Genomic DNA, 25,546 nt, shown 5'->3' with positions numbered 1-25,546 from the left:
GATCACATCGTGCCTGTTCTGTGATGAGAGTTTGCACACGTGTGGTAAAAGGCCTTTTGGTATTTTTGTTGCAGGAACACAGAGTATCCAGCAGGTGCCCCCCTAATGAGTGTACGTCATTAGGAAAGAGTCTTGTCGACGCACATATTAGGCACACAGGGGACCTCATCCAGGCCAGGTTTATTCCTGGACAATGAGTTCTCTCTGCTGCCATCTAGTGTCTGATGACAATATTGACCCTACCGGGCTGTCAAAGTTGTCTTCTTCTATCCTGAGGTCTTAACCGCTTTGCACACAGAGGCCAACAGTCCGCCCACCCAAGCACGTGCTCATGTATAATTCATGCTGCATCACGTTGCCTGGCGAATGAATATTTATCAGCTTTTCCATAAGAGGCAGGACGGTGTTTCCTTTTGTTGCTACCAAAATGCTATGCTGTAGCAAATGAAATTTGTGAGCAAATAAAGAGAAGAAGCAAAAACCCCAGCCAAGTCCATTCCACTGGTAATTTTCCGTTTTCCTGGCCCTCCAGCGTGCGTGTGGAGGTGGTTTCGGGCTGGCTCCAGGAGAGAACTGCTGAGTCGTCCAGAATAGAATCGTCCCATATGCTATGCCTACTGCCCCCGCAGAAGACTCCCCCACACCCCACTCCGTGCTGTCCGCAACTGCAGACACGCCCAAGACCCTTTCCGTGGCTCCACTCCAGATGCTCTGAACGGAGGTTGAGTTTGGGGGTGACGGAGGGTAAGGAGCCCCAAACGAACACTGGTCCAGACGGGACGCGGCATCAAGCCAGGCAGTCTCAGGACTTCCAGAACGGGCTCCCCCGAGGGAGGGGATGGCCCTGCAGCACGCCAGACGGGTCTGATGCCCCCGTCCCCGTGGTGGGTGAGGAGGGCTAAGTAGAAGGTACTGCCTTGTCTGGGAAGGGGTGTGGGGGAAGAGCCAAGGAGGGACCTAAGAAGTGTGACTTTGTTTACTCTTCTTTCCTCATGACTCACTGATTAGGGACTCCAAAGCCGATGACCTCAGACACCTGTGGACACCCTCGTCTGGAGGCACAGTCTCAACATGCTGTGAACATGGAGCCAGTGCGGCTTGGCTACCATCGCTCTGGGCTTACAAGAGGACACTGATGCCCAGACCGATGTTAAGGTTGATGACGGTAGTTTACACACACTGAGCAGGTCCACGATTGCATGTAACCCTCAAAACACCTTCTTGCAGGTAGGCAGCATTAGTCGTGCCCACTTTGCAGATGGCCTAACTGAGGCAGAAAGATGAGCTCACTTGCTTACATCCACACAGCCCCAGCTAGGAGTCAACTCCAGGTCTGTGACCCTGGAGCCACACTTTCTCACCGCTGCCCCCCGCCGCCCCGGAAACAAGAAACTTAGGTTCAAGGACAAAATTCATGAACGCTTGACTGTGTAGCCTTGAGAGCACCAGTTCAGCTCTCTGGGATTCCACTTTCTCATCTGTAAAAAGGGATGCGATGGCACGCACTTTGCAGGGCTACCGAGAGGATGCAAGGCTCTGCAAATTCTAAAGGGCTCTGTAATTGTTGAGCGGCCCGTGGCCATGCCCAGTGGAAATATTTATGGATGGTTTGACACTGGGGTAAAGCATGGTTCCAGCCAGAGGGTATAGGCATTTATGGTGGAGGTGGAGAGATGAGACACGCAGGAGCAGAAATACAAAGTTAGGCATTTGTATTCATTCATTCGAGCTGCCGGGGGGGCTCAGTTGGTTAAGTGTCCGACTCATGGTTTTGGCTCAGGCCATGATCTCACGGTTGGTGGGATTGAGCCCCATTTTGGGTTCTGTGCTGACAGTGTGGAGCCTGCTTGGGATTCTCTCTCCTCCTCTCTCCCTCTCTGCCCCTCCCCTCTGCATGCTCACCCTCTCTCTCTCTCAAAATCAATAAATAAACTTAGAAAAAAAACCAACTCACTCCACCCTCCTCTTTGCCCCCAGGCCCGGGTCTCAGACATGCGCTGGTCCAGATGCCCCCTTGGGGCCATCGTTATGGAACAGAAGCCCCGGGGCCCCCATGGCCTCCCCCCGCCACACGTACCTTCCTCTCGTCTATCCCCTCGGAGGCCGACCTGAGCTTCTTCATGAGGACAGGGTCCAGCCCCTGGAATCGCCGGCGGAACTGAGCGAGCCCCACGTGGTCAGCATAGCCTGTGGGGCAGGGCAGGGGCAGGCAGAACAAGGAGTCCGAGTGAGAAGCCAGCCCAGGGCCTGGACTCACTCACAGGCGGCCCGACCCTCTCCCAGCCTTGCAGCTAGTGTGCTGGGTAGACTACCTCCTTGGGCCTCAGTTTCCCCCTTGGTTAAGAGATTGAATTTAATCAGCATTTCCCAAATGTGTTCCCTAGAACACAAACCCTACAAAATGCTCCACTGAGGGGCACCTGGGGGGTTCTGTTGTTTAAGTGCCCTGATCTTGTTTTCATGCTCAGAGCATGATCTCATGGTTCATGGGTTTGAGACCCGCATCTGGCTCTGCGCTGACAGCGTGAATCCTGCTTGAGACTCTCTCTCTTTCTCTCTCTTCTGCTCCTTCCCCATTCATGATCTCGCTCTTTGTCTCTCTCTCTCTCTCTCTCTCTCTCTCTCTCTCTCAAAATAAATAAAGAAACTTTTTTAAAGTGCTCCACTGAACACTTGGAAAAGCAGCAGTGTGATCTGCCCTGTGAGGGGTCATGTTATGGGCCAAGGTCAATGCCAAGGGCTCTGGGGATCCACCACAGGGCAGATGTGGGATTGGCTTTGCTTAGAACCAGTTTGACCACAGGGAAAACGTTTTTTTGGTCCAATACTTATGACACCCCACGTGTGGGAAATGCTGCTTGGGTATTTTCAAGGGTCTTTAAAAATCTAACATGTGGATGGGACACAAGTGTACCTTTCTCTGTGGAAACTTGGCAGAGATGTCCGGAAGGCTCCTGAGAGAAGGTGATGTTAGAGCCGGCCCCTGAAGGAGCCATAAGAGTTCGCACAAGATTGGGTACGGAAAGGGTGTCTAGGCAGAGGGAGCCAGAGGCCGGCTCCTTGGGGCAGAAACTAGCATTTGCTGAGTGCTGCTGTAAGACACTAGGTCAACAACGTCCTTGTGTTATAGACACTTAGGGGCCTCTATCATTATACCCATTTTATAGCTGTGGTCAATGAGGCCCAGAGAGTTCCAGCCACCTAGCCCAAAGCTGCATGGATAGTAACTCTTCTGTCTGGGATTCAGACCTAGACAGAGACTATAACTAATCCAGTAGACGGTGGCCAACCATGAGATCAAAGATGAGCAGGGACCAGGTCCCAAAGGAACTTGAAGTCAAATTCCAGGCCTCAAGGTCTGGACTTGTTCCTGAATACAAGGGGCATGGTAGACCCTGGTTGCCTTAAAAAGAACCCCCCCTCCACTCGCCAGTTGGGTGAAGGTCTGATGAAATCTGATTGCACTTTGAGAGTCCACAGTGAGCCAGATGCACGAACCATGAGGAAGGTAATGGTGGTAGATACAAATGGCGAATCCAGGAGGCCCTCCTGCGGGGAGACGATGGCCTCAGGCCAGGTTCCCAGGATACTGACTGCACAGAGATGGGGCTGGGAGGTTACACGCATGCCCTTTTGGGTCAGAACGATCTGGGTTCACATCCCATTTCTGGGTCACAAGGGACCCCGTCTCTTTTAGATTCAAGTTCTTCATTTGTCAGGTGAGGATGACAAGATCCAGTCATGAGATCACTGTAAGGATTGAAACAGGTGGCCGACAGAGTGAAATATGCTACCACGGACTGAGTCTTTCCATGTCCAGGCAGCTCTTCTACAAGCTGGTCTCCTATTATCTCACAAACTGTCATCAGCTCTCTGACACCTGAGCTATTGAGGCAGAGGAAAGAGAATGGTCTAAGGACTTGCCTGGTGTCGGCCACAGTCAAGCGCAGGCCAGCGCTCCAGGGACCAAGCCATGCCCACCAAGCTGTACACTATGTAGGGTTTAATGAGCATCTACTATACGCCGTGTGCTGTGCTAAGGGCTTGGTAAGAATGATGCTGGTTAGTATATGTAATGACACAGTGCTAGCACATCATAAGTACTCAGCGTCCTGCATATAGGTATGTATTATGTGCACACATGAATTATATGTGCATGAATTTGAAATCATAAATATTTGGAAAGCCTGGGTGGCTCAGGCAGTTAAGTATCCAACTTCGGCTCAGCTCATGATCTCCGGGTTTGTGAGTTCAAGCCCCACGTGGTGCTCTGTGCTGACAGCTCAGAGCCTGGAGCCTGCTTTGGATTCTGTGTCTCCCTCTCTCTCTTCCCTTTCCCTGCTCATGCTCTGTCTCTCTCTCTCAATAATAAATAAAAATTCTTTTATAAATTTTTAATTAAATTAAAATTAAATAATGAAATCATAAATATATGACATGTGTATGTATCCACATGCATGTAAATATTTTTTATCTGGTGTAAGAGAGACAGAAGCCACTTTGGGAAGAAAACGGAACAGGAAATGACCAAGCCTAAGAGGCAGAAACTGGAGAGTTCTATCATGAGACCGTAGATCTTTACCTGGCTGGAAAATTTTTCCTGCCCAAGGCAGGCCGCACTGAGAATGCAGAGGACAGACACCCACCACGCTGACCCCGGGCCGAGGACGGGGACGGCGGACCCAAGCATGTACCCGGGTGTCGAACAGGCGGTCCAGGGTGTCCTCAAAGGCTCGGCACCCCCTGCCAGCCAGCCAGCTGGAATCGACCAGCCACCACTGTGACCACTGTGTTCTTCCCTGTAACATTATGTCACCCCTCGACTGTGGTTGTGCGAGCAGGAGGAAAAAAATCAATGAGATGCTCAGGCCCTCATTGTCTGGTGACCAGGATGTGGTTATTGGTACAGTGGAAGGAGATGGGGCCGCGGCCACAAGCCAAGTGTCAGCGACCACAGAGATGTTTAGCGAGCAGCTAGCCCCCATCACCCCGTCCTCTGCAGAGACAATGACCATGCCTGAGCTGTCTCAAATGTCAGGGAGGGGAGGTCCATGCAGCAGTCTCTGGGGTCTGAGAGGCAGAAGAGAATCAGAAGGATTCAGATAGAACTCAACTCCTAAGATGAGCCCCACTCATTTTGAACCCCAGTCCCCAACAATTCAGGTTCTTCCCTGCCTCAGGACCTTTGCATAGGCTTATCTGTGTACCTAGCGTTCTGCTTTCCAGACATGAGCTGCTTGCTTTGCATCAAGACTCAAGTAAAATGTTACCTCTTCCAGAAGGTTCACCCAGTCTGTCCAGTGAGAGCACGGGGCTCCCTCCTCTATGCATCTGGTACCTCCCACATCCCTGTGTGACAACGCATGTCCCTGTCATGTGTCCCCACCCTAACCTCCCAAACCATGCCGAGCATCCTGAAGACCAAAGTATTGCTCGTTGTGGGAATTCCATTCTCTGTCCCAAGCTGGAAGCTCCCTGGACGTTCGCTCTGGAAAGGAAGATGAGCCGGTCACAGCCCCAGCCTTCCAGGAGTGCACAAGCCATTCAAGAAATAAGGCCGGCTTGGGACTCAGAGACCTCAGATCGAGGCTCCGCCCTCCCCCAGCTGTGTGGCCCTGAGCAAGTCCTCCGCCGCTCAGAGCTTCCGCTTCTCCACCTGTCATCAGAGCTTCGTTTCACAGAATAAAGGGGATGCTGTATGGAAAGTTCTGGCACATAGTGGGTGCTCCTGTCCCTCGGCTGCCACCAGTCAGCAGGCATGTCTGAGGGGTCAGACATAAGGTACGTGCCCCTGGCCGCCTCTTACCTGCCCTGTGCAGACGCAGGGCCTCCAGGAGGCAGGACCCCGCAAGCTGCACCCTCAGCGCAGGGATGTCGAAGGGCAGAGGTGTGCCTGTCCCGGGCTTCTCTCCCTCAGGCTGCAGTGGGGTCGGAGGCCCCTGCCCGCCTCTGCCTTCCTTGACGGGGCCCGGCACAAGGCAGTGGACGAAGTGTAGCTGAGACCGCCTGATCAAGCTGGTCAGAGCATCCTAGGACCAAGAGGAGGGGGGGTAAAGGTCTGTTTCCTTGGGGTGAGACGGACAGGGACGCTCCCCAGATGGACATTCATTCAGCATAGCCTGGGCACCTCCGGGGGGTCCCTGTGTCCTGTACCGAGAACCTCCTATCTATGGCCTGCTTCACTCACGAAAAGAAGGGAACTTCATAACATCCCATTTGGCGGAGGGAAAAACTGAGGCTTAGAGAAGGCAAGCAAGAGGGCGCCAGGTCACACAGACCCCTGACTAGAACCCAGGACCTACTCCTGCAGGCCCTTTCTGCACAATGTGCTGGGAGGCTGTTTTCAAACCTGCCCTCCTGGGTCCCAGTTTCTGGTCCCCACCTGACCACCGACCAATTGAAGCACTTTCGTTGCTTATTGGATTAATGTGTCGAGGTCACGCATCTACACCGGGCGCGAGATCCTGCAGCCTTCCCCCGGGGAGAGCCTCGCGGTGAGAGCACACACCTTTGCGAGGCCAGAAGGGCTGCTCTGCCTGGGATATTTGTCACTCTGGCCGAGAGGGCCTTCGTGGTTCCCAGAGCTGCTCAAGCAGCCCCGAGGAGCCCCGGCTTGGAGAGATCACCCCCAGCCCCCCAGGGACGTGACTGGCGGGGGACGTTTCTTGGCTGCTCTGAGCGCCTCTGCCTCCTCTGTGGAGCACGGGGGACACCTGCCGCCCCTGCCCCCAGGCTTGCTGAGGAGGTTAGAGGGGACTCAGTGGACAGCTCGTCCTGGAGGAGAGCAGGGAGCGTGGCAGCGGAGGCCACGGCTCCACGGGGACAGGGCTTCCGCTCACCATCTGCAGCTTGATCTGCGAGCACAGGGCTTTCCTCTTGACGGCGGCGAAGCTGCTGGCAAACGCCTTCCTCACTGTCCGGTTCCTCTGCAGGGCCTGCTGGGAGGCGCCCTCCAGGCCAGCCACAGTCCAGGACACGGGGGGCAGCTTGGCCCGGGCCTGGAACAGGCTCCTCAGGTCCTCCCTGAAGGGTAGGAGGGGGAAGAGGGACTGACTGAGGGGCCCGTGGGGAACGGGCCCACCTCGCTTCTTGCCAATCCGTTTCCAGAACCGTCCCCTCAAATCACACATCCTGGCCGCTAAGCTTTCACCCACAGTTCCTCCTGCCAGACGAGCCTTTGCTTCATGGCAAACACCAGCTTCCTTCTCATGCCTCTCCTTCCCCTGGCCTGAGAGCAGTGAGAGCAGCAGGAGGGTCTACAGGACATTCTTGTCACTTATATACCTGCCGGGACCCCAGAGGGGCAGAGAGAGGGAGAGAATCCCAAGCAGGCTCCACACCATCGGCACAGCGCCCAATGCGGGGCTCAAACCCACGAACCTCGAGATCATGACCCGAGCAAAAATCAAGAGTCAGACACTTAACTGACTAACCCCCCTCCACCCCCCAGCATCTCTGGCTGGACTTAGCACAGTCATCTTGCTTCTCCCCAGAACAGGCCCAGCACATAGTAGGTGCTCACTATACAGTTCACGCAGGAATGAGGAACTCACGGGCTGAACGGGCAGTGTCTGGACCTGCAAGATCATATCGGCCTGAGGGCAAGCAGCGGACAGTGCCTCCCCTTGGCACTCCTGCAACACGCAGGTGCAGGGCCAGGGCTCCTGAAGCGTCTAGTCCGATAAACCTGAACTGTCCCGTCTTGTCGCTGGGGCCAGTAAGGACTCAGAAGGCTGGACAGACCCTGCTGTGCCTTCGGATGAGGCTGGAACCCAGAGGACGCCTCCTGCCACCTAGGTCCCCTTCGCCCCACCCCTTCCAGTGAAAGGACGCAGGCAATTCCCCTCACTCTCTGCAAGTCCAAGCTGCCCACCGGCCATAGCCCGGAAGCCACACCATCTCCCTCCCTCTATGTGTCAGCGGCATCCGAATGATTAAGGAAGTGTCTTATCCAAACGATCCAAAGGTGTTGCAAGTGGCTAAGTGCCTGGCAGGGCAGGAAGATTAACAATGGCTTCACTACCCTGGTGCTGAGATAAAAATCCAGCGGGGAGGCTGTAGGGACCCCTTCTCCGGGAAGCAGGGCCCTGGGGCATGTGGGCGCCGGGAGAGGGAGGCTGCGCCCGTGGCTCTGACACCCGTGTGTGGACTGTCCGGTCTCCGGGACTGGCAGACGTGACTTGCAGTGTTCAGCAGAGGCTGTGTCCTTGGGCAGGTCACGTCTGCTTTGGGCCGCAGCTGGAGATCCATATATATGTACATGGAACAAAATGTTTGAGCGAATCAGTGGGACCTGAGCGTGCTTGTCAGCAAAGAAGCCCCAGGAGAGATCAGGTGGCCCAGAAATTGGAACGTTAGACCAGCCGTGAATCTGGGGAATCTGGCCCTCTTGGGGGAAGAACCACACTGTAAAATAAAGCACTGTTTGCTCTCAAAAAGTACCAAGGCTTGGCTCTCAAAACACACAAGATGGGGGCGCCCGGGTGGCTCAGTCAGTTAGGCGTCCAGCTTCGGCTCAGGTCATGATCTCACAGTTTTGGGTTCAAGCCCCGTGTCGGGCTCTGCTGACAGCTCAGAGCCTGGAGCCTGCTTCAGATTCTGTGTCTCCCTCTCTCTCTGACCCTCCCCTGCTCACGCTATCTCTCTCTGTCTCTCAAAAATAAATAAAAGACATAAAAAAAATAATTAAAAAAAACCACACAGGATGTCCTAGGGCACCTTGCCCTCAAAGTTGCCATGTTTTTCACCCCCAGCGGGCCACGACCTTCCTGCCACAGTGTCCCTCCCTCACCAGCCATCGGGTCATCAAGCCTGGCCTCCCTCTTTGCTAACCCTCCACCTCCTGCCCTGTGGACTGCGGCCACGGGATGTTAGAGCGGGAGGCGGCACAGGGGCCACAGACGAGCGTCGAGGGCCCGCTGCAAACCAAGCGGCTTCATGAGCCATCCATGATGTCACCCCATCAAAGCCTCACGTCAAACACGTAAGCCCGGCCCTACTGTGCCACTTCTTGGAGTAGGAAACTGAGGCCCATGTCGTGCTGCTTAAAAGAGGCAAAAGCAGAATTTGAACATTTGCCTGACTCCAAATCTATGCAACATCCTCGGATCTTGCAGACTCGTCCAATAAACACTTTTTTTATGGAAGAAGAAATGAGACAAGCAAACAGACCCAAGGGAGAGACAGTGACTGCCCACGATCACCCAGATGGGGAGGCCAGGGCTAGGACTTGACTCCATGCTGTCCTCTGAAGCTCGCTGACCTTCCTTCTGCCCTTACCCCTCAACCTGATCTCCTTTCAGGACCTATGTGCCCTTGAACCTTCCCGCATACTGGGCTTTCCATTCAACTCAGGTATAACCTGCATAGAACGTCTACATGGACTGCATAGACCCAAGTGTATCCCAGCTCTGCCACTCTTCTGCTCTGTGATCACAGGAGGGCCATTCACTGACTGGGGCCTCAGTTTTCTCACCTGTGAAATGGGACTAAGGAGGCAGTGCTGTGGTACTTATCAACCGTTTATCCTGATGCCGGGTGCGCAGCGGGTGGTCAGCAAGTGTCTCCCTGCCCCCCACTCCCATGCCGCCAGCACCTCTCCGGTGCTCTCAGCTTCTCTCCTGTGTCCTAGCTCTGCCCCTGCGGGGTCAGAGCAGCGGGGCCAGGAGGACTGGCATGCGTATTTGCACGCAAGCACAGGGAAGCATTTTCCAGTAACTGCAGACCTCAAGCATCGCTTGCTGCCAGCATTTCTAAGCAGAGCCGTCAGGGAGTGCAGTGGGCTCTGTTTTGTTAACACCACAAAACGTTATCGCTTCAGTTTTATGACCCCCGAGGTCGAGGATGTTCATAAAATCATTTCTGTCGCAGCATCTCCCAGATACTTAATGAGAGGCAAAAGGCCAAAATAAGTAGTCTCAGCCTTTTTTGTTTGTTTGGCTTTCGTGCCGCCTCCCCCAGAAGCTGGCTTTTCTCTTGGGTAGACTCGCGCTGGCCCCAGGGACGCGCTGTCTCTGAAGGCTGGGGCTCCCAGACTGGCCCTCACCGCCTGGGTTGTGGCGACTGCACGGCCCCCGGGAGGAGGGAGCCGCAGGGCACCGAATGCCCCTGGCCGGGCTCACCTCTTTGACTGCTGCAGGAGCCGAGGGGCGTCCAGGGCCGAAAGGGTGGGCTTGGCTCTGCGCAGCCAGCCAGTGAGGTCGTAGCGCACCGGGTCCTGTCCCAGCTGGTGGAAAATCTCGAAATGGAGGGGCTGCTCACAGGACCGAAGGCCGGCGGTCCCTGAAAGCAGACAGAGCGCATGGGTGTCGGAGGCGCGGGCGGAGGACAACGCACTTCCTCCACGTGATTATGTTTCCAGGCAGAAGCTAACAGTGCTGGGCGTCAACATCCCTCCTGCTATGCATGTGTATGAAGGTATGTCTATGCATTATTTCCCTTTTTTTAATAAAAAAATTTTTTTAATGTTCATTTATTTTTGAGAGAGAACGAGAGAGATACAGAGAATGAGCAGGGGAGGGGCAGAGAGGGAGACACAGAATCGGAAGCAGGCTCCAGGCTCTGAGCTGTCAGCACAGAGCCCGACGTGGGGCTTGAACCCATGAACTGTGAGATCATGACATGAGCCGAAGTCGGACATTTAACCAACTGAGCCACCAGGGGCCCGACATAGCACCAATTCTTCCTTACTTTCTTCAACACAGGGCACCTGCTTTCCCCAGTGCATATAATCTTCATGATTTTTGCCTTCCCCATGAATCACCTGGGCTGTTGTTTTACTTACTATTTTCTTTAAAGCAGGTAAATCCATTTATAGTGAAGCTTTCTACGGCAGGTTTGGCATGCATGCTATATTTTCTTTTTGTTTATTTATTTTGAAAGAGAGAGAAGGGACAGAGACAGGGAGAGAGAATGGATCCCAAGCAGGCTCATACTGTCAGCACAAAGCCGGATGTGGGGCTTGAACTCATGAACCGTGAGAGCACGACCTGAGCCCCGAAACCAGGAGTCACAACACTCAACCGGCTGAGCCCCCTGGCACTCTATGCTGTATTTTCTAACACTCGTGGAAATAAATACATAGTTATTAAATATTTTCAACATCATTTTGAAGTGGCATCAACCAAATGAGTGTGCACAGCATAAACGTGGGAGACGCTGACCTGCCCCTGGGTCACAAGGGGCAGTGTGGGGGAGCCGGGGGGCGTGGAGCCTCGGGAGAAGGTGAGAAATCCTGACTCTAACTTTCACTGCCGTGTGGCAGGGACAAAGCCTCTTAAAGCTCTGACCCTCCGTCTCCACATAATGCAAATACACATCCCTCTAGGGGTGGCATCTTAAGGAGGTACTGTGCGTGGCACGTGTTAGCAGAGTGCCTGGCACATAGTAGTTGCTCAGTACGCCGTAGTGCGTGTGCCAGCCGCTTCCTGCGTTTGACTTGGTGCCGATGTCCTGGAACCACAAAGGACTCATCTCCAGATCCCTAACACTCAGCAGCACGTGCCGGGCGGACGCGAGGGGCATCCGGAAGGGCTTATGAATGAATGAATGAGTGAATGAATCCTAGTCGTGAATCACATCTCTCTAACTGCGGTGAGCTCTCGGGTTGAGGAACGGCCCCAGACCGCCAGTTACTATCAGGAGTGGTAGTAGTGTTTCAGTTCCTCTGTGTGTTCTGAATTCCTGTGCGTTCCCTTCCTCCTCCTGTCCTAGGGTCCTGAGTCCTTCCCTCAAAGGCTAACTCGCCACCTTCCTGCAGCAGTGAGCTGGGGACCAGGAAACCTGCGTTTCTGGAATTCCGTACACAATACACAGTCTGAGGGTCTGCACATGGCTTGTGCCTCCGCGTGTGGCTTCTTAAAGGTCCTTTGTGTTCAATACCCAGGGCTGACTGAGGTCACCATCAAGGGACACTTCTGATGAACTCAAGTATTTCTTCATCAGGTGCTTCCTGGGAGGCTGTCAGGCCGTGCAGTCCCTGTCCTCAAGGGGTCTCTTTCCAATGACAGCAAGGTGACAAAGTGCCCACCTGGCACTGCACAATGTCACAGGTGTCTGTTGGCGTGGCCACCTCCCTGGACAGGAAGCAGCCTGAGGGCAGGGACCATGTTCATCCACCACTGTGTCCAGCACGGAGCTGGGCTCTGAATGGCGACCCCACGAGCATTTAGGGAGGAGGCGGAACCAAAGCCAAGAGAGAAAGAAACGAGCCGGACACACTCCGTGCACAGTGTCCCTCCATCCCACTCTGGTCTGGGAAGTGAGCATCGCGGGGCTGGGTCTCTAGAAGGTGACCCTGAGGTCCAGAGATGAGACAAGAGCTTAGCCAAGGTCTCGTAGCCTATGTGGGCAGAGCCGGGAGGAGGACTCAGGTCTGCCGGCCCAGGGCCTGCATTCGTCCCCGCGGTGGATGGGCACGTGGAGGGATCACAGCCCCGGGAAGCCACTCCCGGGCTCCCGGGGGGGCAGCTCGCTCCCCTTACATTCCCCCGTCTTCAGGGGCGATTTCAGCCACAGCTGTGCTCATCCACACACTGCACAGACAGCTCTCGCTTTCAGGAGCCCCAAGGAAATGGCTCTGAGACAGAGCCTGACCCAGTATCCCTCCCCCGTGTCTCTCCCAGAAGCCGGAGCCCCCAGACCGGGTGGGGGAATTCTCGGGCCCCTCTGACCCCGGCAGCCTTCCTCTACGTCTGCACTGCGGATGCCCGTCACCTGACTGCTGGCATGGGCTCCCTGGGGGCTGCCCACGCCCCACCGGCACTCACCTTCTCTGAGAAGTAACAACAAGCCCTGGGTTCACGCGAAAGGCCTGCGTGTTCTGCCTGGTTGAACATTCTCGTTAACTCAGAGCTCATCAGAGAGCTCCAGAGACAAAAGATTTTTTTATTTGTCACCAAAATATCTGAATTAATGGGTTGATTTCCACTGGGCCAGGACTGTACCTTGGTCTCCCCCGGGGAACTGACAAGCGTCAGGGCACCTGCTGGGGGTGTCTGTGACTGGCAAGTCAGGCCTCACGGGAGAAGGAGGAGCAGGGCGCCACCGATCTCCGCCGACCCCCTCCTGCCCCAGCCACGCCCTGCAGGACACCTTCTTCTGACCCCACTCTGGTGTCATTTGCCTAACCCTCAGGATCCAGAAAACATTCCATTCCAGAAATCTATTTCATTCGACTGGATCATTGGGTTTTCACGTATTTATTCTGTATCAAGGATTCACTGTAGTCTTCTACAGGCCAGTGTCATTCCCGGCGCCACAGGCAGAGATGACCAGCCAGCTCCTGCCCTCTCAAGCTTGATGCATGACATCAGGCATGAGGGCTGCAGGAGAGAAGGGAAATGCAGAAGAAAAGGCAGAGGAAACTGCCAGTGCAAAGGCCCTGAGGCGGGAGCGTGCTTGGTGCGTTTGAGGAGCAGCCGAGGCTGGAACGGTGACTGGAACAGAGCCAGGAGGAGAGGGGGAGGGAAAATGGCAGATGTCCACAGAGGGCTTGCTGGATTCCGGGCACAGGGGACAGAGCAGAGAACAAGACAGAGGCACGCCCTGCACCCTTGACGATCGTCCAAGGTAGTCAGGGGATGGAGGAGAAGCAAGCAAAGAAGCAAACATTCCAGAGCCTGGAGAGGCCCCTGAAGGAAGTAACGAGGGGGTCAGGATGGGTCACAGGGGCTGCAGACGGGACAGCTTCACACAGGGGTTCAGAAGGTCTCTGAGAGCAGAGGGCACAAAGGTGAGGGAGGAAGATACAGAAATGCCCCACACACATTAGCTCGTGCGTCCTCACACGGGCACCTGAGGGAGGTGTTAACCATTATTACCCTTTCACGGGTGGGGGAGGGGACTTCCCAGAAGTCACACACATTGCAGTTTAGCGGCAGAGTCAGGATCATTCCCAAATCTATGGGCTCCAAAACCTGGGTGAGCTTTCAAGAGCTGTGCCTCCCCGGCTTCCTGTGGATCCGAGCCAAGGTCTCCCTCTACCCCACAAAACCACCCCCAAGGCCTGGGGTCGTGCCCTGAACACAGAGGCCACGCTTGGAGCCTGAACACGGGAGGTGGGTCTGCTTGGCCTTTGGAGGGAGGACTCCCAGGCTTAGCCCCCCTGTGCTCTTGGGCCTCCAGCAGGCCTCCCGGACCACGCCGGGGTGGGGCGAAGTACAACCCACAGGCCGAGGCTCCGCGAAGAGCCGCTCCCTCCACCCCTCCACCCTCCAGCTGGCCGAGACGCAGTGTGCTCAGAGAGCACAGGTGACCTGGGACAACAGAGGGGATGGCTGCCTGGAGCCAGGCAAGCCCAGGACCCTGCAGGCCGAGGCCAGTCCTGGGTTGCCTCATTCCTGGCCTGGCCCTCATGCTTTTGCTTTCCTGGGCCCCTTCTGCTATTAATATATATATACATATATATAATTAAAAATTATATTTCATGGCTGTGTTGGTCCAAAGGCAAACAGTATTAACAATATATAAGCATACTGAATCAGCTGCTATGGCTGCCATAGGAAAGTACCGTCGCTGGGGGGTTCAACAACAGACATATTTTTCTCAAAGTCCTGGAGCTGGAAGTCCAAGGTCAAGGTGTGGGCAAGGCTGGTTTCCCCTTGAGGCCTCTCTCCTGGGCCTGTAGCTGGTGATCTTTGCTCTGTGCACATCCTAGTTTCTTCTGCTAAGGCCACCAGTCATATGTAATTAGGACCCGCTGTAATGACCCCAGCTAACCTTAATGACCATTTTTTAAAACCTTCTCTAAATACAGCAACCACAGCACACTCGGAACTCTCGGAGGCTAGCACATCAGCACATGAACCTGAGGTGGGATATGAATCCGCTCATAACATACGCATGTGGCTTAGTCGGTTGAGCATCCGACTTCGGCTCAGGTCATGATCTCACGGTTTGTGGGTTCGAGCCCCACATCGGGCTCTGTACCGACAGCTCAGAGCCTGGAGCCTGCTTCGGATTCTGGGTCTCCCTCTCTCTCTGCCCCTCCCCTGCTTGTGCTCTGTTTCCCTCTGTCTCTCAAAAATAAATACACATTAAAATTGTTTTAAACATACATATACGTGTATAACATATTTTTTAATGTTTATGTTTAAGAGAGAGAATGGGGGAGGGGTAGAGAGAGAAGGAAACATGGGATTCGAAGCAGGCTCTGTGCTGAGAGATGATAGTCAGATGAGATCGTGACCTGAGCCAAAGTCAGGCGCTTAACCGACTGAGCCACCCAGGCACCCCATGTATACACCATATTTTGACCTACAAGTTCAGTCTTCCCTCTGTCCTCCGGGACTAATTTGGATACTGGTGCTCTGAGCCTGGGCCACGAAGGACTCCTGGAGCCATCGGAGAGCTGCCCAGTAAACCCTGTCCTGATGTGAACACAGGAATGCTCCGAGGAGTCCGGGACGGAGGCCCAGCGAGTCCCCGTGGGGCAGGCTCTGGCCGTCGCCAGCCCAGCGGACAGCAGCAATGAGAGCTGCCCTTCATCTTTCCCCACGTCTTCTCCCAATTTCCTGTCAACTACTCCAGATGGGCGTTCACCCCAAACATTCCATCGAAATGGCACCGGTCTCAATGGCTAGTGACCTCCATGTGGCCAACATTCCTCAGCCACACCTGCCCTGACCTCTCAGATGACGTCAGTACCCCCCTCCTCCTGTGGGTCTGGAGCGCCTCATTCTCCCGGCTTCCTTCCCACCTCCACGGCCGCCCCTTTGACATTGGCGTGTCCTGGGCCATCCTCTCCCCCGCCTGGATTCCCTTCATACTCTCAACCAGAACCGTGGCCCTCAGTCTTCTCACACATTTACTCGTTTTGTCATCCATCTCCTTGGCTGGACTGTCAGCCCCACAGCAGCGGAGGTATTTGTCTTGTTCAGGGATGTGTCCCCCGGCTTCGGACAGTGGCTGGGACATCTGAGGTGCTCCATAAATATTGTTGAACGAATGAGCCCTGGTCCGGCCCGCCATGCCAGCGGGGACCTGTAAGAGCTCAGAGCAGATCCGCCTTCGTAAAAGCCTGAGGGCATCCAGGCAGAGGAGGAGGGCGTCAGAGAGCTTTTGGTCCGGACAGAGATCATTTTGCATCTGCCTTCTGACACTCACGCCCTGGGCGATCCTAGGCATCTCTATAACATCTGTCTGGAGCTGAGAGTCCTCATCTTGGAGGGTAAGAATCCCAACCACCAGGGAGGTGACAGATTTCTGCAGCCCCCGAGAAGACGGGAGTAACTTTCTTCATCACCCTCAAAGGCCCAGTCCGTGTAGATCAGTGCTTGTGACACTCAGCCGCCCATCACAAAGCTGCTACGGCTGTCACTCTGTCATTGTAGCAGCAGTTCTGGCGAGAGGAGGACAGGGGTGACCCCCATGCTCACTGTGCAGACGGTCCACCTGGGGCTATTCGACGTTGGCTCAGAGCCGCGGCTGAAGCAGGCACAGCCGAACTAGAACCTGGGGCTGCATGAAGCCAAAGCCCGGGACCTCCAACCGTGGTTCTGAGTGTCTCCACCTCTCCTCTCCACTCTCCCTCCCCCCAACCCAGCCCATCAACACACGCTGTGTTTCTGCCTGCTAGATACCTCCAGAGTCTGCCCACCTCCTCTCTCACCTCCTGGTCAACCTCCATGAACTTTCCAGAACATGAATCTGACCTTACCTCCTGCTTCCTGGAATCCTTCATGGCTTCTCATCACTCTAGGGTTGAGACTAAATTTTTTTTTTTTGGCGGGGCCTGCAAGGACCTCTGGCACTCTGAGCCCCAGTGGAATCCCCAACCTCGTCCTGCACGTCCTGGATCCCGGAGGAAGTAGGTCCACCTGAGGCACACCGTCAAGCGGGTCTGTCTTCATAAGCTCCCCAAACAGATGATGTGCTTATCTGTTGGCCTGCCCACAGTCTCTCCCCACGTCTCCCCGTGAGGACACGGGCCACACCAGGCTGGCTCCTTCCCAGGACTTCCCGCTGTAGCACGGTGCCCAGAACAAGGTAGCCACTCCATGTATTTCTTGACTACGTGAAAACACATAAATGAATCAAAGCGCACACAAGTATGTGCAGACATCTGTGCTTGGACCCTCACCCTGCCCTGCCTCATGCGGGCCTTGTCAGGACTTTTCCTGCAGCAGACAAGGACAGGTCCCAGCTCCCAGGCTCCCTTCTCCCTTCATCTGTTACCCTCCCTCCCTTACCTTCAGCCCCAGCCCCTTTCTTCTCAAAGGCCGCACAGAGACGCTCCAGCACCGTGCCGTCACTGGAGCCTTCTACCCGGACCTCTTCATCCAAGAGCCAGAAAAGGCCCCTGGGCTCCTCCGCACCTCCGGCAGCTGGCAAGCGGACCTGGTGGAAAACCGGGATCACTGAAGAGCCTGATCCCCTGTGGAGGCCGGTCCTAGGCTTCTCTTCCTGCCTGCAGGAGTCGGGGGGGTTTGGCCCCAGGCATCAGGACTCAGCCACGCTGGCCTGAGCCATGCTCCCCCCGACCCCCTGGAATCTCAAAACTTAACAAGTGCTCAGTTTCAGGAGGTCCCATCTGGCCTCTATCCTCACTTCCTGTGTGACCTTGGGTAACTCACTGCACCACTCTGAGCCTCATTTTCTTTTATGGAAAATGGAGACTGACAATACCTTCCCCAGAGGGCTGCAGTGAGGAATTAACAAGGGAGAGGGCCCTGTAAATTACGCATTCTGGACACATGTGGGCGGCAGTGTGTGTTTGTGCATGGCCACACATCAAGGGATTAATCCCTTCCATAGGACTTTCTCTTAGAAATCTGTGATTTTTTAAACTAAAAATTTAAGAGGGGGAGGGAAATGCCCAGAGAATGTTCTAGAGGAGAAGGTGAACTTGGCTTAATAGCACAGGCATGGAATTTTAAACCGGGTGGCGAGCTTTGGAACGGGCCTAGGTAACTGGAGTTTTGTTCCCGGGAAACAGAAAGAGACCTGGAGAGTCTAAGCTGCTTATCCGAGGGCCCGCAGTGAGTCAACACTACCAAAAATGGCCCCAAGTGTTTCTGGTGGAAATGTGATGCCCGCACGGGGACCAGTCTTCCCTGGTGACTGGGTCTTTGGGGCTCCTGGGACAGGAGCATGTCAGCACTGAAGCCAGCGAACCGGGGCAGTGGGGCACCCTACTGGGAAACGCTGGCCCGCCCCACTCGGAGGGCCAGAGAGAAGGGACACATCAGGGGCACGTGGAGTAGCACAGGGGCAGAACCGGAGCGGGACCCCCGCTATCCTGCGCCTTCACCTTGCCTTTCTTCATGGGGCTGGAGTTGACAGCCCACCCATCCTCAGAAGGTAGCTACTGCCAGCCGCTGCCCCGCATCCAGGGAACCCCACGGCCCCTCCCTCCTCACACTGCCTAGGTTGTCCCTTTGGGCCTGCCTCTTCAAGGTCAGGAAGCATGACAGCGAGGGGTAACCAGCCAAGATGTACCAACAGGAAGCACGGACAGGCAAGGGTGGCAGGGCTCACGGACGAGGCAGCTCTGCAGGGGCAGGTGCAGGGCGCTGTGAGCCAAGAGGAGGCTTGGAACCACCCCGGGCCAGCGGGAGACAAAGGCTGAGAAGGGCAGCAGCCGGTGGTATCACCCAGCAGGAGAAACATGGGACCCCCGGGCCACCGGGTGTGCACCCAGCACCCTGCCAGCCATTTTATGTGCCAGATTGCATCGACATTCCCCACCCGCCCCACAGAGACTATCGCTCCCATTTTGGAGATGAGAAAACCGAGGCCCAGAGAGGGGTGGGATGTGGTCAAGGTCACTGGGATCGGAGCCGAACCTGGTAAGTTGAGTGAAATGGCCCAGGGCAGTTCTGAGAGGGGACTGAGCAGAGGTAGGCAGGTCTGCGGTCAGCCAAGCAGGTTCTTGGGACGGAGAAAGCAAGGCAAAGACTCAGGCGTCCCCAAACCGAAGCCCATTCATGGCTGGACACACCACGCCGCCATTCTCCATCCCCCAGGGGCCCCTATTCTTCCTGGGTCTGCTGGACATAGCACCCGCGTCTGAGCACCTGACAGTTCCAGACGAGCGTCCGCTGGGCACGGGCCCTGAGCACCCCTGGCTGAGCACAGGCACCCAGGTGTATGCACCTCCTGGGACACTGACCCAGACATCAAGTAGAAAGCTGGCCCTCAACCTGAGGGGACTTGAAGCTTCGGTGCCCCAGGGCCACACCCTCCAACCAGTCTGGGAGGGGGTCACCAATCCCTGGGCGATTGCAGGCACAGACAGCATTGAGAACCAGTGGCTTAAAGACTCGAATCATCTAGTATTTCAGTTAAAATCTTTGTGGCGTCTCAGAGCCTCAGTTTGTGGGGCCCGAGTTACCTGGGAAGGATTCTGGTCCGCAACGGCCACCGTGGTCCCTGGGGAAGCCTCCGGGAGGTCAAAGGGCACAGGAATACCTTCCTGCAAAGTCACAGAAGTTCAACATTAGTTCCCTCTGTGAGCCGAACGGGGTGAGAAACTTACAGAGGAGAAAAAAGTGAGAGCTTTTGTCTTCCCTTAACTTTCTTCTTATTCTCATTTTTAACATAGTTTTTTGAAGTAACATCTACACCCAACGTGGGGCTTGAATTCACGACCCCGAGGTCAAGAGTCGCCTGCTCCGCCGACTGGGCCAGCCAGGCACCTCCCTGTCATCGTTTTTTTAATTGTGGTAAAACACACACGGCATAAAATCTCCCTTTTAAGTGCAGAGCCAGAGGCACTAAGTACCTCCCATGTTGTGTAACCGTCACGACCCCCCTCCTCTGTCGTCTTGCAAACAGAAACTCTGTCCCCAAATGACAGACTCCCTGCCCCTCTGCCTCCAGCCCCTGGCAGCCACCATTCCACTTTCTGTCTCTAGGAGTTTGACTTGGGTCCGCCGCACGAGTGGAGTCGCACAGGATCTGTCCTTGGGCGACCGGCCTGTCTTGCACTCAGTGCAATGTCCCCAGGCTTCATCCATTCGCAGTGGGTCAGAACTTCCTTCCTTTCTATGGCTGAACAATAGCCTCTTGCGTGGACACTTGTTTACACGCGAATCCGTGTCCACACGGATGGACACTTGGGCTGCTTCTAACTTTTAGCCATTGTGAATAACCCTGCTGTGCACGCGGGTGCAAATATCTCTTCAAGATCTTGCTTTCAATTCTTTGGGCGCAGATACCCAGAGGGGGAGTTGCTGGGGTCACATGGTAATTCTAATTTTTTAAAAAAATTTTTCAGAACACCGGCGTCTTGTGTTCCACAGCGGCTGTACCATTTTAGATTCCCCCCCACACCACACAGCGTTCCCATTTCTCCACATCCTCACCAGCATTTGCTGTTTTCTGGTTTTTGTTTTTGGTTTTTTCGATAATAACCATACTACTGGGTATGAAGTGATATCTCCACATTTTGCTTTGCATTTCCCTAAATTTCATGGACTCAGTGACCATTCTTATCTCTTTCTTGGAAAAGCATACCTTCAAATCCTTTGCCCTTTTTCAAGCAGGTCATCTGTATGTGTCTATCCACACCCCTCAGCCTTTGTAGGAGCAAAAGGGTTGTAGACTGACATTCCAATAACCCCCCGACATTGTTCATCTTGCTGGACTGTCAGCAGCCGTGGTGAGAGCTCTATCAGGGGCCAGTCATTCAATCCAAACTTTCCTAGAGTTTACTGAGTAGCTTAGTTGGCATGGGGCTAACACTGGGTGCCCGAGGGAGCAAGCGCAAACTACGGTTAGTGACCGTCGGCGTACAGAAGTCACCAGAAATGTCCGGGCAAGCCTGTTGCACCAGGATGTCCCTCACAGTGTTGTTTACAACAGCTTAATCGTGGAAGTCAGCAAGATATGCGAAGGAGGCTTGAGCCAGAATGGGACGTAGCCTCTGAACTGCACGATGACTAAAAGCTGTAACCGGAGGGAAGGCACGCGAATAGCGCGGCGCGGGGTAGAAGACAGCAGACAGCGACATCGTGTGTAGGGAAGGATCGGAAGTCTGCAGAGAAGACGATGCGATGGAAAATAAGTGGCATAAAATACAGACAGCAGCCACAGGGGCTGCCTGTGGCTGGCGAGCTAAAGGAAATTAGGTTCTCTGCTTATAGATACTTCTTTGCACTTTCCGGTTTTTAATAAAGAACCGTATTGCTTTGATCATCAGAAATAACTGGGGATATTGTGGGTGCTGCTACCGTGTACTGAATACCGAGTACAAACCGGACGTTTTCTGGCCTACTTCCTTAGACACTGAAAGAAGCCCCTTTAGGCGGTGTGGTAAAAGTGATTTTAAACATAGCCCCCGTTCTCTCCCCTTCTGTGCATCTCACTCTTGCAGTTTTCTGCCGTCAAGAAGGGGAAACTATCTCCCCGCCCCTTGGGTCAGGGTTCAGCCCCAGACCTGCTCTGACCAGCTGAATGCACAAGTGACATGGTCAGTTCCAAGTTGAGGAGTCAAGGGGCCCAGCGCACTCCTACACATCTCTTGGAACCCTGCCCAGCGCCGTGAGAGCAGCCTGGGCTAGCCTGCTGGAGGCTTGGACGTCCCGTTCCTGACGCACAGAGGAGTGATCGCAGCCAAGGCCTGCCTGGATCAGCTCATGGGCATCTGCCCCCAGACCCAGGAGCCCACTCGGCCACGGCCAGAGAACTGCCCAGGCAACTCAGATACTTGTCAGCAGTTACAACAGGTAATTTTTAAAGCCACTAGATTCTGGGGGTACTTTACTATTAGCATTATTGTGGCACTTGATCATTGATACAGGAATATTGCTATTGCTATCTTACATGGGATGGAACCAAGGATCAGAGAGGGTGAGTGACTTCCCTAAGGCCACGGAGCTAGTAAGTCAGAGAGTTAAAGTCAGATGCCAGGGCTTATCATAATGTCACATGCTTGAGATTAATCCTTGCTGACGCTTTCATGTTCATTGCTGTACAGACTCCAACCAAAGAAAACCCCATAATTTCAATACCCATTATCCTGTTGATAAGCAAGATGGTCATTTCTGACAATTTACCACTAGCACTTGCTGGAGTCAATGCAGTCCCCCCTGGGGAGGAAGGAGGGACTAGACATAGGGCAACTGGGTGTTGGTGATGTTGCATTTTCCCTTGGGTGGTGGGTGTGTGAGTGTGTTCATTGGGGTAAATTCATTGAGCGATATGTGTTTTCTGGGTAAATGTTATATTTCAATGTAAACTTTTTTTAAAACAAGAAGGGAAGGGGTGGTGAGGAACGTGTCTGTATGTGTTTCCTGGCTCATGTCCCTGGTGTCTTGAGGGTAGCCCCTGGGAGGGAAGTGTGTCTTGGGCTTTGTGACATATCACTACGTTAGGATCCAAAAAGCTGTGCGTCTCCTTACATCCAATGTTCTCACCCACCTGCCGGGCACAAAGAGCTTTTCGTGGGGAAGATGCAAAGAGGAACAGGTCATGCCAATGAAGGGGAACCTGAAGGGGGAGCAAGGCCTGGGGAGCCCCGAGTCCCCCGGTGTCTGTGGACTGGAGGGCATGGGGGGCATGCATGGAGACAGGGAGCCGCAGAGGGCCCAGGGAGCTGGAGTCTGGAGTCAGGGCTGTGTTCGGTGGCAGGCCAGATGGGATGAGACCAAGGGTTACCGGGACTGACCGCTGCCCCCAGCCCCGCTGGCCTCGCCCCGCCGCTGAGCCAGCCGCACCTGCCGGTACCGCTCCAGCGCCGAGACGAAGGTCCGCTGGTAGAAAAGCAGCTGCAGGCGCTCGTGGGCGTAATTGCGGCACAGCTCCTCGAAGGTGGCGGCCCGGTCCTTGCACTGGTGTCGCGGGTTCTGAAAGCCCGGAGAGTCCACCACCATGATAGAGGCCATGGAGAGGTGGCAGGAAGAGAAAGACCTGGGGAGAGAGGAGAGAGGCGTCCGAGGTCACATGGACTGTTGGAGCCCTGCTGGTCCGCGTCTCCCTCTCCTCCATCACAGACGTGGGGAAACTGAGGCGGCGTGCTGGGCGGATTTGGGGATCCGGCCAATCTGGGGCCAAAACGAGGCTCACCATTCATCCCAGGCTGTGGGACCTGGAGCAGGTTAATTAACCTCTCTGTGCTAAGGTTTCCCCAACTCTTAAATGATGCCAAGGATGAGTAAGATGATCCCAGGGCATGCGGTAAGGATCAAGGGAGTCAGGGCGCCTGGGAGATCAGTTGGTTAAGTGGCTGACACTTGATTTCGGCTCAGGTCATGGTCACAGTTCGTGTGTTCAAGTCCCACATCAGGCTTGCTGCTGTCCTCACAGAGCCTGCTTCAGATCCTCTCTCTCTCTCTTTCTCTTTCTCTTTCTGTCCTTCCTCTACTCTGCACTCATTTGCTCACTCTCTGTCTCAAAAAGAAATTCAGGTTTGTTTTTTTTTTTCTAAAAGTGTTTCTAAACAGTCCTTCCAAGCCCTCCCCTCCTTGGATCTGTTTGATGAATCAAAATGCAGGAGTGGAGAGACATTAGAGCCAGGCACACGTGGACTCCAAACTTCCCTCTACAGCAGTGAGGCTGTGTGTCTTGGACTGCCGCCCGACCTCTCTGGGCCTCAGCCGTGAAACGGTCAGTGATGGGCACAAGTCAGAGAAGCTTGTGGGGAGGGTGGATGGGATAAGGCATCCAGCCTCTGAGCGCCCAGTAAAGGTTACTAGCTATTACTTATTAGGATTAGGATTAGGATCACATTCAGCCCTATCTATACTTGGAAGGGCACTGCTCTAGGTTTCCCATCTACACGACGGCCCCAGTGCCATCGGCCACCACACAGACGTGTGTGAAGACTGCCAGCCGATGCTCAGAAAGCCGGGTGCCTTGGAGGTGCTCCAGGTGGTGGGGGCGTGGGCTCTAGAGGAAGCGGCTGCCCTCCATGGGCTGAGACAGCTTTTCAGCCAGCAGCTTGTTCCCACCCCAGCTACTCCTTCCTCTACAGCGTGCACGACCCCCTTGGTTTCCAGACCATGCATCTGCGGCTCAGGCGGTAACTGATCCAGCAGCGAGAGAGTAAGCGGATTCCGCGTCCACGCATCATTGGAGAACCCCGGCCGCTCTGCGGCACACCAGCCTCATCCCCCCACCTCCCCCGAAGGATGTCCGAAGCCTAATGATGCCTCCTGCGCTCTGGGGGGCGAGAGGGAAGCCCTTCTCTGGGTTCTGGAAAGGTCCCCCTGGAAGTGCTGGATTCCCAAGGGCCAGCTCAGAACGCCACTTCCAGCAGGAGAAACCGGCTGCTGGTGCCTGCGGCCCGGCAGACACCGTCCAGAGTCACATCGCGTCATCGCGCTGCTTGCACCCCCTCCTCAGCAGGAGATTTAAAAAGGAAATGGATGAAAGCAGTGTGGTGGGCCTCTGTCACCCCATCCTTAAAATGGGCTGATGTGCATATTAAACGACATAAGGCAAGGGCGCCTGGGTGGCTCAGTCGGTTAAGCGTCCAACTCTTGGTTTCGGCTCAGGTTGTGACCTCACCATTCGTGAGTTCGAGTCCCGTGTTGGAGTTCCTGCTGACAGTATAGAGCCTGCCTGGGTTTCTGTCTCTCTCTCCCTCTCTTCCCCTCCCCTGCTTGCTCTCTCTGTCTCTCTCTCTCTCTCTCTCTCAAAATAAATAAATTTTAAAACTTAAAAATAATATTTTAAGTGATATGAGGCGAGTGAACCAATTAGCCAGGTCCTTGTCTTGACTTAGCAGGTCCCTCCAGATTCTTAGCCTTTATCACTGGTCTTCTGATCACCATTTAGAAGAATTGCTTAAATACATTATTTCTATTAATCCTCACAATGACCCTGGGAGACAGAGCTATTTTTGCAGGTGCAGAAGAGGAGGTCGGAGAGGTGAGCTGAGACGCCGTGGGTGGCCCAGGTGCAATGCACCACCCAGCTCGGAAGCTCACTCTTCCCTTGCTAAAACAAGACAAAAACAAAAACCAAAACAAACATCAAACAAACAAACCCCTCTCTGCTGAAGTGCCCCACGCTTGGGCTCATCTCTGTGCTTGCGAAGAGGCCGCCCTTACCTGTTGATGAGTGAGACCACGGCCGCAAAGAGCTCCTGGTAGAGGCCAGAGGCCATCCCCTCCACGCACTCCACGCCTGTCATCTTGAACCCTGGCAGGGAAGAGAGGGAACGGTGGGCACCCCTGGTCAGGACCCCTCTCCACAGGCATCACTGCTGGCCTTCGAGAACCCCGACTCCACTCACATACAGCCCCCCACTGCTGGAACTGCCCACGCTCTTAGAACTGAGCTCAAGTGTCTTATGATAACCTGCCTCACGTCTTCTCCAACGAGCGCTCCTTCTCATCCCTCGGGATCAACCCAACGTCACCCCCAGGGCAGCCTGCCTTGACCAACCTTCTGTGAAGCCAATTTCCAGGTCGACCTTGCATCTTTTTCTTTAATTAGATTTTTATTGAGCTATGGCTGACCTGCAAAGAGCTGTACCTATTTAATGTAGTCAACCTGATGAGCTTCAAGATAACTATACATCACCATAATTAATATCAAAACATAACGGTCAACTCTGAGTCTCCTCCCTCCTTCTTTGTGTGTACGTGTGTGATAAGAA

The 25,546-nt window shown here is 54.5% G+C and overlaps 1 protein-coding gene across 1 annotated transcript in view; it reads right to left on the bottom strand.

Moving 5' to 3' along the window:
• MYO18B (myosin XVIIIB) overlaps positions 1 to 25,546 on the bottom strand; it is a 258,552-nt gene that overhangs the window by 163,971 nt on the left and 69,035 nt on the right. Inside the window, exons 14-21 of the mRNA XM_029922290.1 lie at positions 24,996 to 25,086; positions 22,659 to 22,851; positions 19,334 to 19,414; positions 17,190 to 17,337; positions 10,122 to 10,281; positions 6,840 to 7,023; positions 5,807 to 6,029; positions 2,078 to 2,187 (exon numbers count right to left, since the gene is read on the bottom strand). Coding sequence (XP_029778150.1) covers positions 2,078 to 2,187; positions 5,807 to 6,029; positions 6,840 to 7,023; positions 10,122 to 10,281; positions 17,190 to 17,337; positions 19,334 to 19,414; positions 22,659 to 22,851; positions 24,996 to 25,086 — 1,190 coding nt within the window. The remainder of the gene's footprint in view (positions 1 to 2,077; positions 2,188 to 5,806; positions 6,030 to 6,839; positions 7,024 to 10,121; positions 10,282 to 17,189; positions 17,338 to 19,333; positions 19,415 to 22,658; positions 22,852 to 24,995; positions 25,087 to 25,546) is intronic.

Source organism: Suricata suricatta, chromosome 14 (assembly GCF_006229205.1).
Source record: "Suricata suricatta isolate VVHF042 chromosome 14, meerkat_22Aug2017_6uvM2_HiC, whole genome shotgun sequence".
Lineage (NCBI taxonomy): Eukaryota > Metazoa > Chordata > Mammalia > Carnivora > Herpestidae > Suricata > Suricata suricatta.
This window is presented reverse-complemented; position numbering and strand designations above follow the sequence as displayed.